The sequence below is a fragment of the Hibiscus syriacus genome, unplaced genomic scaffold, assembly GCF_006381635.1.
Source record: "Hibiscus syriacus cultivar Baekdansim isolate YM2019G1 unplaced genomic scaffold, ASM638163v2 tig00005939_pilon, whole genome shotgun sequence".
Classification (NCBI taxonomy): domain Eukaryota; kingdom Viridiplantae; phylum Streptophyta; class Magnoliopsida; order Malvales; family Malvaceae; genus Hibiscus; species Hibiscus syriacus.
The window spans coordinates 1,271,644-1,285,837 of record NW_024062073.1 but is presented as its reverse complement, the minus strand read 5'-3'; the positions used below and the strand labels follow the sequence as shown (position 1 = coordinate 1,285,837).

Genomic DNA, 14,194 nt, shown 5'->3' with positions numbered 1-14,194 from the left:
TCTTATCAAGACATGTCAGGTTTGGATAATGACATTGTGGTACAAATGCTTCCAATAAAACCAGAATGCAAGCCAGTTCAACAAAAGCTTCGGAGAATGAGACCAGATATGTTGCTAAAAATAAAAGATGAGGTGAAGAAACAATTTGATGCTGGATTCTTACAAGTGTCCAAATACCCCGAGTGGGTAGCAAATATTGTGCCGGTTCCAAAGAAGGATGGAAAGGTCCGAATGTGTGTTGACTACCGAGATCTTAATCGTGCAAGTCCCAAAGATAATTTCCCTCTCCCTCACATCGACACATTGATCGATAATACCGCAGGTCACGTTTTCTTCTCATTTATGGATGGCTTCTCAGGATATAACCAAATCAAAATGAATCCGGACGATATGGAAAAAACCACGTTTGTGACTATATGGGGCACATTTTGCTATAAAGTGATGCCTTTCGGGCTAAAGAACGCAGGGGCAACCTATCAACGAGCTATGGTTACTTTGTTCCACGATATGATGCACAAAGAGATAGAAGTCTATGTGGATGATATGATTGCCAAATCACAAACTGAAGAAGAACATGTTCAAGTCCTCAAGAAGTTGTTCCTGAGATTAAGGAAATATCAGTTAAAACTTAATCCATCCAAGTGCACCTTTGGGGCCACTTCAGGGAAGTTGCTCGGGTTCGTAGTCAGTGAGAAAGGGATAGAAATAGATCCCGATAAAGTCAAGGCAATCCTAGAATTACCGCCCCCTAAAACACCAAAGGGGGTACGAGGATTCTTAGGGAGGTTAAATTATATCGCCAGGTTCATATCTCAGTTAACGGAGAAATGTGATCCAATCTTCCGTTTGTTGAAAAAAAAGAATCCAGGAACCTGGGATGATAAATGCCAGGAAGGTTTTGACAAAATCAAACATTATTTATCCAATGCTCTGGTCCTAGTTCCGCCCGTTCCTGATAGACCATTAATTATGTACTTGACCGTTTTTGGAAATTCAATGGGGTGTGTTCTAGCACAGCATGATGAACAAGGAAAGAAAGAACGAGCCATTTACTATTTAAGTAAAAAGTTCACTGATTGCGAGACCCGATATTCTCACATCGAGAAGCTGTGTTGTGCCCTGGTTTGGACTACGAAAAGACTAAGGCAATATTTATTGTACCACACCACGTGGTTAATATCAAGATTGGATCCTTTGAAGTACATGATGAAATAAACAATCTTGAATGGGAGGATGGCGAGATGGCAAATGTTATTAGCAGAATTCGACCTAGTATATGTGAGCCAGAAAGCTGTGAAAGGTAGTGTCATTGCAGATTTTTTGGCAAATAGGGCACTAGAAGACTATGAACCAGTAAAATTCGAATTCCCAAACGAGGACTTAATGACCATATATACAATAGAAGAAGAGGAAGCTCCAAAAGATGAAATATGGAAGATGAATTTCGATGGTACATCAAATGCTGTTGGGTATAGAATTGGGGCAGTATTGGTGTCACCTGAAGGAAATCACTATCCTTTCACCAGTCGTCTCACTTTTGAATGTACAAACAACATGGTTGAGTATGAAGCTTGTATCATGGGGATCCGAGCTGCAATTGAACGTAAAATCAAAATCCTAGAAGTATTCGGAGATTCAGCCTTAGTTATCTATCAACTTCGTGGAGAATGGATGACTAGAGATTCCAAATTGGTAGAGTACAAGAATCTAGTCATGGATCTGATAAAAAGATTTGAGGAGATTACTTTTAGTTATCTCCCGAGAGAAGAAAACCAGATGGCGGATGCTTTAGCCACACTAGCGTCAATGTTCAAAGTCAATAACCAAGCTTGCATGATGCCCATCCAAATGAGTATAAGAGAAATACCGGCTCACTATTGTAATATTGAAGAAGAGGATGAGGAGGATGGTTTCCCTTGGTACTATGATATTCTTCAATATGTGAAATATCGAACTTATCCTACTGAAGCTACTGAAAACGACAAACGAACCCTAAGAAGATTGACTATGGGGTATGTCCTTGATGGAGATGTTTTGTATAAAAAAGGAAAAGATCAGATACTACTGAGATGTGTAGACAAAGTTGAAGCCAATAAGATACTTGAAGAAGTCCACGAAGGAATTTGTGGGACACATGCAAATGGTTTCACAATGGCCAAACAAATTATGAGGTTTGGTTATTACTGGTCAACAATGGAGGGGGATTGCATCAGCTTTGCACGCAAATGCCATAAATGTCAAATCCATGGTGATAAAATACACGTTCCTCCTTCACAACTTCATGTAATGACCGCACCGTGGCCATTTTCAATGTGGGGCATAGATGTTATTGGGGCAATCTCACCAAAGGCTTCAAACGGGCATCGTTTCATCCTAGTAGCTATTGACTATTTCACCAAGTGGGTTGAAGCTGTCTCATATGCCAGTATCACGAAAGGAGTAGTGTGCAGATTCTTAAGAAAGGAAATTATCTGTAGATATGGAACCCCAGGAAAGAATCATCACAGATAATGCTCTGAATCTGAACAACGACCTGATGAAGGAAATATGTGCGAAATTTAAGATCAAACATCATAATTCAGCTCCTTATCGCCCAAAAATGAATGGTGCAGTAGAAGCAGCAAACAAAAACATCAAAAAGATTATCAACCAAATGATCGAAACATATAGGGACTGGCATGAAAAACTACCTTTCGCCTTACTCGCTTACCGTACATCAGTCCGAACATCAACGGGGGCAACACCATTCTCACTTGTCTATGGGATGGAGGCAGTTTTGCCAGTGGAAGTAGAAATCCCTTCTCTGAGAGTAATGATGGAGCTCAAGTTAGGAGAGGCTGAGTGGGTTCAGAACAGATTTGATCAGTTAAATTTAATCGAGGAGAAAAGATTGAGAGCTATTTGTCATGGCCAAATTTATCAGAAGAGGATGATACGAGCTCATGACAAGAAAGTTCGACCTCGAGAATTTTATGAAGGAGATTTGGTCCTGAAAAATATCTTACCCATGCAAAAAGACTTTCGAGGAAAGTGGATGCCAAATTGGGAAGGCCCCTATGTCATAAAGAAGACATTTTCGGGAGGAGCTTTGATTTTGACTGAAATGGATGGAGATGAGTTGTCTAATCTCGTAAATTCTGATTCAGTCAAGAGATACTACACCTGAAGCAAAGAAAAGGGAACAGGGAATCAAGCAAAAACCCAAGATGTATGTCTTAAAGCCAAATGAGGGATTTGAGTTAAAAATCTATAAGATACGGCTTAAATATTTGGGGTTAGGCACATAATATTGACAGTTAGGGGAGAGGTTCTCATACTCAGACATCTTTTAGTACAATCTGAATCCTCTAAACACATGTCAACTCTCAGGAGAGGCTTGAGACAAAGAGACTTGAGACAAAATGATAGAAAGACTCGCGTACTTGATATCGGGTGTACCTAATCTCTGTTCCTTTTGAAATGTTTGCCTTTCTTTCGTAAATAAAAAAAAAAGAAATCTTCATCCAAAAATTGTACCTTTTTGCCACTCTTTAATCAATTGGATGTTTTTGTTGTTTCTTTGTGTAAGCATTATACATATAAAATTTTGATTAATAATGGTATTGTATAAAAAGAAGGATTATTATGCATTACTCAGAGAAGAGTGAGAGGAAACAATAATTTCAAAACATGTATCCAACGGGAAGCCTACGTAAGCAGGATAACTTTAATCAGCAGTTTACGCAAGTAAAAGAGATTTTAAATCAGAGCTTTATCCATTCAATTTGACGTATTCGTCAATTAAGGGGGTTAGTAATGCAGTCACATTTGGAATCCTAGACAATGGCAGTAGAAAAGCCCTGACGGTTTTAATCAAGTGAAGACCACTAAAAGCCGATGAGATTCCACACTTCGAAATTTGATGCAACAAATAATTGAACATTCATGCATTACATTCACATTAGATCATCTTTAGGACACACTGCATATGACATGCATGTCATTTGATATTTTTTGAATGAAATCATCTCCAGATTGACCCAATTTCCTCATCACGAAGGAGCAGTGTCACCCTCAGACAATCAGGCTTTCTCATCACGAAGGAACCGTATTGTCCCCAAATTATCTCTAGATTGACCTAATTTCCTCATCACGAAGGAACATCGTCATACTCGAAAACGACCCGATCTCTTCATCGCGGATGAGCGGTGTCGTCTTCAACATCAAACCGACCAGATCTCCTCATCACGAAGGAGCAGTGTCACCCTCAGACAATCAGACTTCCTCATCACGAAGGAACCGTATTGTCCCCAAATTATCTCCAGATTGACCCAATTTCCTCATCACGAAGGAACAACGTCATACTCGAAAACGACCCGATCTCTTCATCGCGGATGAGCAGTGTCGTCTTCAACATCAAACCGACCAGATCTCCTCATCACGAAGGAGCAGTGTCACCCTCAGACAATAAGACTTCCTCATCACGAAGGAACCATATTATCCCCAAATTATCTCTTGATTGACCCGATTTCCTCATCACGAAGGAACATAGTCATAATCGAAAGCGACCCGATCTCTTCATCGCGGATGAGCAATGTCGTCTTCAATATCAAACCGATTAATCGAAGAAATTGGAGCCAATCAAAGAAGAGCTTGAGATTTGTTGACGGTCCAAAATTGGTGTTTTAGGTCTTTGCTCTATTCCTGTTTTCATAGCAATGAGCAAAGAGGGGCAGCTTTAATAACCAATTTTTGTCCCCCATACTTTGTTGTTCCCAAAGCTGTACAATTTCCACTATCCACTCCAGCACATGCTCCACTCTCCACACCAGCACCAGCACATGCTCCACTTACCAGCACCAGCACATGTGGTTGCACACCACCAAATGCCAGCCCATATGTTGAAACATTTTAATATTTCGATATAACAAATTAAGTTAAATGAATTTTAAGATTTTCCAAATGATTTTCTAAGTATATTCGATATAACTATTCGAATATCAAAACATTACTCCAAATATTTCAAAAATCATTTTTGATCCTTACTTAAGTGTAAAATTAAGTTTTAATCATAAAACAATTTCAAAATATTTTACAAAGTATTTCGAACCAATTCAAAGCCAAAAATTCCAGAATACTCAGAGGGAACCGATTCCCCCCCATAGGAGGAACCGATTCCCCCCTGAATGGTTTGGCTCCGAGATTTCTAGAATGCTCGGAGGGAACCGATTCCCCCCAAGGGGGTACCGATTCCCCCTTGTTCAACGGTCGAAATATTTGAATTTTACACTTAGGGAACCGATTCCCTATGAGAGGGAACCGATTCCCCCCACTGTCCAAGCTGTTTTATTAAATGTTTTCACACTAAAACGGCTATAATATCTTCTCTAATTATCCCCAACGTTCAGAAGTGATCCAAGGTGTATTTAAGCAAGCTTAGAAGCCATTGATCAACAACAAAAAAACATCAAGCAACTAGAATCAAGAGAGAATCAAAGAGAAAGCATCAAACCTCAAGTTTGAGCATTTCAAGCCCATTTTCATTCAATATTCATTTTGCTTTCAAGAACACTTTTTGTGCTCAGTTGTATTCATCTTTGAGTGTTCTTTTCTTTGTTCTAGAATTGTGCAAACATCTTACCTTGTGAGGTTTTCTTGTAAGATTGCAAATTTGTAATCTTCTCTTTGAGAAAAGAGTGTTCTCAAGAGTTGGGGTATACTCTTGAGGGAATTGTAAGGTTATCTCTTTGGCCTCAAAAGAAAGAACAAATTAGTGAATTTGTTGGAAAATCCTTAGTGTGGATAGCTAAGGTAGTGGAAGTAGACTTTGTTTGAGAAAGTCGAACCACTGTAAATCGCTGTGCAATTACTTTCAATTTTCTGCAAAAGCTTCCACAAAATTTTTATTGCCAATTCACCCCCCTCTTGGCCAATTTCGTCATTCGATTAACTCAACAATTGGCATCAGAGCCTAACTCATTTGAAGGTTTAATCGCCTCTTGAGTCGATCCGGGAAGAGTTACATCAATTACAAAGTCATCAATGGCCTCCACTTCAAACTTCGACTCCGGTCTCGATTCGATGCCCGTCAACAAGCCTCCTTTCTTCAATGGAGCTAACTATGCCTATTGGAAGAATAGAATGATGTACTTCATTCAAGCAAGTGACATGGGAGCATGGAATGCTGTAGAAGAAGGATACATCAAACCTCTCACTCATCCAAGGTTGTGGAGTGAAGGAGAGACAAGAATGTTCCAGCTCAACTCCAAAGCCATCCATATTATTTTTTGTGCTCTTGGACCAGATGAATACGGAAGAGTTTCATCGTGTACAACCGCCAAAGAAATATGGGACAAACTTCAAGTCACACATGAAGGTACAGATGAGGTAAAGAAATCAAAAATTAGTATTCTAACGCATAGCTATGAAAATTTCAGGATGAAACCAAATGAAGACATCAAAGCTATGACGGATAGATTTTCAACGATTGTCAATGGTCTCAAATCATATGGAGAGATCATCTCAAATGAAAAGCTTGTGAGGAAGTTAGTCTACTCCCTCCCAAAATCATGGCAATCAAAGAAGACGGCAATCATCGAGTATAAGGACCTATCGTCCTTAACTCTTGAAGAACTTATCGGTTCACTCCTCACTCATGAGATGATGCTTGAAGATGAGGTGGACCTTGATAAAGTTGAAGAGACACCAAAGGAGAAGGAGAAGAAGAAAAACATTGGAGTTGCTCTCAAATCCACAAAAGATGAGAGTGATTCTAATGATGATGATGACGAGGAAATGGCATTGTTTGCCAAACGGTTCAGAAAAATGATGAGACCTTACCAAGGAAGAAAATTCAAACGAAACGAAGGCCTCAAAAATGAACCAAAAGAGAAGGACCCAATCATTTGCTATGAATGCAAAAAGCCGGGGCATGTCAAATATGATTGCCCACAATTGAAGAAAAAGGGTCAATCAAAGAATAAGCACAAGGCTCATGTGGCTACATGGAGCGATGAAGAAGGTTCCGATGAAGAGGAACAAGAAGTAGCAAACTTGTGCTTGATGGCATTCGGGGAAGATTCTAAGGTAACCTCTAACTCATCTGATTTTGATGATTTATCTTATGATGAGTTATTTGAGGAGTACAATGGGTTGGCTTCGGATTATGAGAAATTGTTTTTAAAATATAAAAATGATGTTTCAAAATTGAAAAATGAAAACAAACTCATATCCAAAACCAACAACGATCTTGAAAGTAAAATAAAAAATTTGCAAATCAAACTAGAAGAGTTTGAAAAGAAAAATTTAGATTTGCAAAATTTACTTTCAAAGATCAATGATGATCATCAAAAGAAAATTGATGATCTTAAAACTTCTTTTGATAAAGTTGGAACAAAACATTTTGAAAAAGGTGAAAATTCAAAATCCAACTTTGTTAGAAAAAGTTTTAGAAACTACAATCATAGAGGTCCCCAAAGAACCTCTAATGGAAAAATCATTAGAAGTGTGTGGGTTCCTAAAGAACTCATTACTACTAAAGATAAAATATCCTACACAAATGGATACCTAAAGGGACTAGGATTTTGGAAACTAATGAATATGGACCCAAAAGAATTTGGGTACCAAAAATCAAAAATTAATCTATGTTTGTAGGGAAAGGAGCATTGCTACAAGGCACGGGAAACAAATTCAAACTCATGGTACCTTGATAGTGGATGCTCAAGACATATGACCGGAGACAAAAGCCGGTTCATTGAGCTTAACGCCAAAAATGGAGGAGAAGTGACTTTTGGAGACAATTCAAAAGGTCACATTGAAGGTATTGGTACAATAGGTAATACCTCTTCCATACAAATTAAGAATGTTTTATATGTGAATGGATTAAAGCATAATCTATTGAGTATTAGTCAATTATGCGATAAAGGATTCAATGTCTTATTTGAAATTAATGGTTGTAAAGTCATTGACATTGCATCTAATCGGATTATGCTTGTTGGTCATAGAATAGGAAACATTTACATGGTGCATTTAGATTCTATTGATATGACTAATTTATGCCTAGTTGCTAAGGATGAGCATGATAGTTGGTTATGGCATAGGAGACTAGGTCATGCTAGTATGAGTGTTTGCAACGGCTAATTCAAGGTGATTTAGTTCGAGGGTTGCCTAAGCTTAAATTTGATAATGATAAAATCTGTGATGCTTGTGCTAAAGGAAAACAAAAACGAGTTTATTTTAAATCTATTAATGATGTATCAACTAGTAGAGTATTACAATTGATCCATTTAGATCTTTTTGGGCCAACTAGAACTACTAGCTTGGGAGGAAAACAATATGCATTTGTCTTGGTAGATGACTATTCTAGATACACTTGGGTTCTATTCTTAAGTACTAAAGATGAAGCATTAGAAAATTTCATCACATTTTCAAAATAATCCAAAATGAAAAAGGATACTCTATCACTAGTGTTAGAAGTGATCATGGAACTGAATTTGAAAATCTTGGATTTATTGAGTTTTGTAATTATAATGGTATTAGCCACAATTTTTCAGCACCTAGAACCCCTCAACAAAATGGAGTTGTTGAGAGGAAAAATCGAACTTTAGAAGAAATGGCTAGAACCATGCTTTGTGAAAATAATTTGCCAAAATATTTTTGGGCGGAAGCCACAAATACCGCTTGTTATGTTATAAATCGAGTAATGATTAGGCCAATTTTAAAGAAACTCCATATGAAATTCTCAAAAATAAAAAGCCTAACATTAGCTATTTTCATCCTTTTGGATGTAAATGTTTTGTTTTAAACAACGGTAAAGAAAATCTTGGTAAATTTGATGCTAAAAGTGATGAAGGAATTTTTCTGGGTTATTCCTTAAACTCTAAAGCTTATCGTGTATTTAATAAAAGAACTTTAGTTGTAGAAGAGTCTATACATGTTGTTTTCGATGATAATCCCCTTCCGAGGAAGGATTCTTCTGTTAATGATGATGTAGGTATTGTACAAGCAAATGACGTTAGATATGACGTTGGAGAATCATCATCAAAGGAAGAAACAAAAGATGAGGAAACTCATGATCCCCTCGAGAATCCAACCATTGAAGAAAGGGAAGTATCTTTTCTAAGAGAGTACAACTATGTCAAAGATGGTGAAATTATAGGTGATCCATCAAAAGGGGTAACTACTCGATCTTCTCTTAGAAATATCTGTAATTATGTTGCATTTATTTCATGCATAGAGCCTAAGAACATCAAAGAAGCATTAAAAGATGAACATTGGATTATGGCTATGCAAGAAGAATTAAATCAATTTGAGAGAAGTAAAGTATGAACATTAGTTGAAAGGCCTAGTGATAAATCTACTGTAGGTACTAGATGGGTTTTTAGAAATAAACTTGATGAAAGTGGTAATATAGTGAGGAACAAGGCTAGACTTGTTGCTCAAGGCTATACCCAAGAAGAAGGCATAGACTATGATGAAACATACGCTCCCGTAGCTAGGATGGAAGCAATTAGAATGTTATTAGCATTTGCATGTTTCAATGAATTTAAATTATATCAAATGGATGTTAAAAGTGCATTTTTAAATGGTTTTATAAAAGAAGAAGTGTACGTGGAACAACCTCCAGGTTTTGAAGATTCAAATTTTCCGGATCATGTTTTAAAATTGACAAAAGCTCTTTATGGTTTAAAACAAGCTCCTAGAGCTTGGTATGAAAGATTGTCAAATTTTTTAATTGAAAAAGGTTTTTTAAAAGGAAAGGTTGACACTACATTGTTTTTAAAGAGAAAAGGTAAAGATTTATTAGTAGTTCAAATTTATGTTGATGATATAATATTTGGTTCTACTAATGATGTTCTTTGTCAAGAATTTTCTAAGCTAATGCAAAGTGAGTTTGAGATGAGCATGATGGGGGAGCTCTCATTTTTCTTGGGACTCCAAATCAAGCAAAGAAAAGATGGCATCTTCATTAATCAAGCTAAGTACGTCAAAGATATGCTCAAGAAGTTTGGACTGGAAAATGGGAAACCTCATAACACTCCAATGAGCTCTTCAACAAAGCTTGACTTAGATGAAGGAGGTAAATGTGTAGATGTTAAATTATATAGGTCAATGATTGGCTCTTTGCTTTATCTAACTGCAAGTAGACCGGACATTATGTTTAGTGTTTGCTTATGTGCTAGATTTCAATCATGTCCTAAGGAATCACATTTACTAGCTGTTAAGAGAATCTTTAGATACCTTAAGGACACTCCTAGTTTAGGACTTTGGTATCCTAGAGACTCTAGCTTTAGCTTGCATGCTTTTTCTGATGCGGATTATGGAGGATGCAAATTAGATAGGAAAAGCACCTCCGGTACTTGTCAATTCCTTGGAAATATGTTGATTTCTTGGTTTTCAAAGAAACAAAATTGTGTTGCATTATCTACCACTGAAGCAGAATACATTTCAGCCGGTAGTTGCTGTGCACAAATTTTATGGATGAAACAACAACTTTTTGATTATGGAATTGAAGTAGGTACCATTCCTATCAAGTGTGACAATACTAGTGCTATTTGTCTCACTAAAAATCCCATCCAACACTCTAGAACTAAGCACATTGAAATAAGACATCACTTCATTAGAGACCATGTCACTAAGGAAGATGTAGTTCTAGAATTTGTTGATACTTTGCACCAATTAGCAGATATCTTTACAAAACCCTTAGACAAGGAAAGATTTTGGACACTTAGAGAGAATTAGGTTTGACCAACCTATCTTCACTTAGTGTTTAAAATAATTTTAGCACTTTTAATAAAGCTTGAAAAATGCTTATAATAAAATATTTGATTGCATTCTTGCTATAGTTAGGGGAGTTTGTGATTCTTAATGAAAATTAATTTTATGTTCAAAAATCAATTAAAGATTAATTTAATTATTTGAACATAATTAATGTTTGATATATGAGTTGCCAATACCACTAGAAAAGATTAATTTAGCATTTTGTGCTTAAAAATTTGGATTTTAGCATTTTGGTGCAGAGGGAATCGATCCCCCCCATGAGGGAACCGATTCCCCCTTTGAAGGGGAACCGATTCCCCCACAGGGGAATCGATACCCCCCTGGGGTTTGCTAAAATCGGGCAGAATAACCCCAAACTCTCCAAAAAACCCTCTTCCTCTCTCTCTTCGCCGTTCTCACCCTCTAAACCCCTCAAATCTCCATTTTTGCCTCAAATCAACCATATTAATCGGAATTTGCTTCATAAATCATCTTCCAAACCTGTTGGAATCATTAAAATCGTGCAAACAACATCTAAATCCCCTCAATCTTCATATTTCAAGGTAAATTTTTCTAAACTCTTTATTTCATTATTTTTGAACATAGGATTAGTTTCAATTAGTTCTAGGTTGAAATAGTGATCGGCATTGATTATTTAGTGATTAGAAACTAGATGTTACAACTAATTTCATCAAAAACACAAGAATTTTTCAAATTTTTTTTAAAAAAAAATTTCGAAATAATAAAAAAAAAATTGTTATTTTTCAAATTATTGTGTTTTGATCAAAATTATATTGTTGTTATGAAAAACCATACAAATATTGTTTCTCAAAACCATATTTTTCAAAAGTTTTTCAAAAACTTTGCCCATTAGGATTGATTTAGAGAATCTTGAAATATTGAGGACTCATTTGAGTTTTGGGATTAATTGAATTGCATACACTTGTTTTAAAATTGCAGGTTATTATATCTATTCCGATTTCCTTGACCATGTCAAATCCTAAACGTCCTAGGTCTTCATCTAGTCATTCCAGTCGTCAACCAAATCCACCTCCAAATCCTCATTCTATTCCAATTTCTAATCCCAATCCCACTGATCCTAACTTGACTATCCAAAATTCGTGTTTCAATCATCCTGGGTCTAGAAATCACCGATATTGGTATTATCAGTATTTCGATTCTTACAAAATCCGGGAAGAACGTATTCCTTCTCGTCAAGCTATGTTAGCTATCAATTTTAAATATCTTCCCATTTTACAAGAATGGAAATTTGATAAACTATTTGATCTTGAACCCATCGTTTACCATCAACTTGTTCGTATATTCTACTCTAATGCCGTATGTGTTAAAAACCAAGCTGAAACCGAAACCATAGGAATTCGTTCCTACCTTCTAGGACAATTCTTATATATTGACCCGGCATATATAGCCAATACTTTTGGATTAGATAATGATGGTATTTCGAACGAAAAACAAATCTTAGGTTCTCGTTATAAAAGAAGAGATAGTGCGAGTGTCTTAGACCTACATGAGCGTTTTCTTCATCTAATGATTTCTTGGTGGTTTCGACCATCCGGAGGTCGTTATTCTACTCTTAGAGCTTTGGATCTTTGGTGGTTACATTGTTTCGAAAACCGTATTAAAATTAACCTACCTCAGATTATTTTTGCTGAAATTATTGAAACCGTAAATCTTGTTCCTAACAAGAAACACTGTTCATCTCTAGTTTACGGTTGCTTTTTGAGTAATCTGTTTTCCAAAGCTGGGCTTAGAGTCGGTCTAGATGCCGTTTTTTCCTCTTAAGAACAAATAAATCTTCTTTCCTTAACGAGAGCGGGATGGGTAAAGGACAAAGAAACCGGTGAATGGGTTCGTTCTTCTACTCCGGGAGCTAGCTCTTCACAAGCTCCACCCGAAGCTGACGAAGATCCCGAGTTTGACCAATTAATGAGGGATATTGATGAAGCTGAAGAAGAACCTGAACTACCCGAAGAGCAGCCCAAGGAGCAAGCACAACAAACGCATCAAATGCCTCCATATTTTCAATCCTTTATGGAGACATTCGATTTCCGATACGCTACCATGGACTCGCGTTTTTCCTCTATAGAGTCTCATTTATCCACAATGGGAGCTCAACAATTAGAGATTCTTCGGGAGATGCGTGCAAACAATGAATCAACCAACGCTCGTATAAATGAACTCAAACACGAGATGGCCGCTATGCGAGCCCGTTTTCCTCCTACCGATCCGGATGCTTGATTTTATGTTTAGCTTTAAAACTTTGAACAAAATGAATATTGTTTCAACATTTTGATTTGTTTGATTTAGTGGATTTTGGATATATGAATGGTGTGAACTTATATGTTTGGTGTGTTTTATACATTTCTGCATTATTTACATTATCATTAGCAATATGACCAATTTTGCCATATCACATTATTATGAATATTGATTTATGAAACTAATGGCTAACTTCTCTTTGATTGTGATCTTAGCAGCTTAAGCTTATAATTAATAAATCAATTGGCTAAATGATTTTCAAACCTTGTTTTACAATGTCTTTTTGATTTAACAAAAAGGGGGAGAAGAATAAGTGTTTAATGTTTTACATGATAAATTGAAGAAGTGTTAAAGTAAGGGGGAGTAATTTCAAAACTTGATTTCAAAAATCTTAAAATGTTTTGTTATATCAAAAAGGGGAGATTGTTGAAACATTTTAATATTTCGATATAACAAATTAAGTTAAATGAATTTTAAGATTTTCCAAATGATTTTCTAAGTATATTCGATATAACTATTCGAATATCAAAACATTACTCCAAATATTTCAAAATCATTTTTGATCCTTACTTAAGTGTAAAATTAAGTTTTAATCATAAAACAATTTCAAAATATTTTACAAAGTATTTCGAACCAATTCAAAGCCAAAAATTCCAGAATACTCAGAGGGAACCGATTCCCCCCATAGGAGGAACCGATTCCCCCCTGAATGGTTTGGCTCCGAGATTTCCAGAATGCTCGGAGGGAACCGATTCCCCCCAAGGGGGTACCGATTCCCCCTTGTTCAACGGTCGAAATATTTGAATTTTACACTTAGGGAACCGATTCCCTATGAGAGGGAACCGATTCCCCCCACTGTCCAAGCTGTTTTATTAAATGTTTTCACACTAAAACGGCTATAATATCTTCTCTAATTATCCCCAACGTTCAGAAGTGATCCAAGGTGTATTTAAGCAAGCTTAGAAGCCATTGATCAACAACAAAAAAACATCAAGCAACTAGAATCAAGAGAGAATCAAAGAGAAAGCATCAAACCTCAAGTTTGAGCATTTCAAGCCCATTTTCATTCAATATTCATTTTGCTTTCAAGAACACTTTTTGTGCTCAGTTGTATTCATCTTTGAGTGTTCTTTTCTTTGTTCTAGAATTGTGCAAACATCTTACCTTGTGAGGTTTT

At 36.5% G+C, this 14,194-nt stretch overlaps 1 protein-coding gene across 1 annotated transcript; it reads left to right on the top strand.

Annotated features, from left to right (window-relative positions):
- Nucleotides 1-1,233: 1,233 nt before the first annotated feature.
- LOC120200313 lies at nucleotides 1,234-2,511 on the top strand. Its single transcript, XM_039201188.1, has one exon. It carries the CDS (start codon nucleotides 1,234-1,236, stop codon nucleotides 2,509-2,511), a length of 1,278 nt encoding a protein of 425 aa, XP_039057119.1.
- Nucleotides 2,512-14,194: the final 11,683 nt, after the last annotated feature.

Excerpts from the sequence above, each read along its gene's own strand:
- LOC120200313 (XM_039201188.1), top strand. The coding sequence starts at position 1,234 with ATGGCGAGATGGCAAATGTTATTAGCAGAATTCGACCTAGTATATGTG.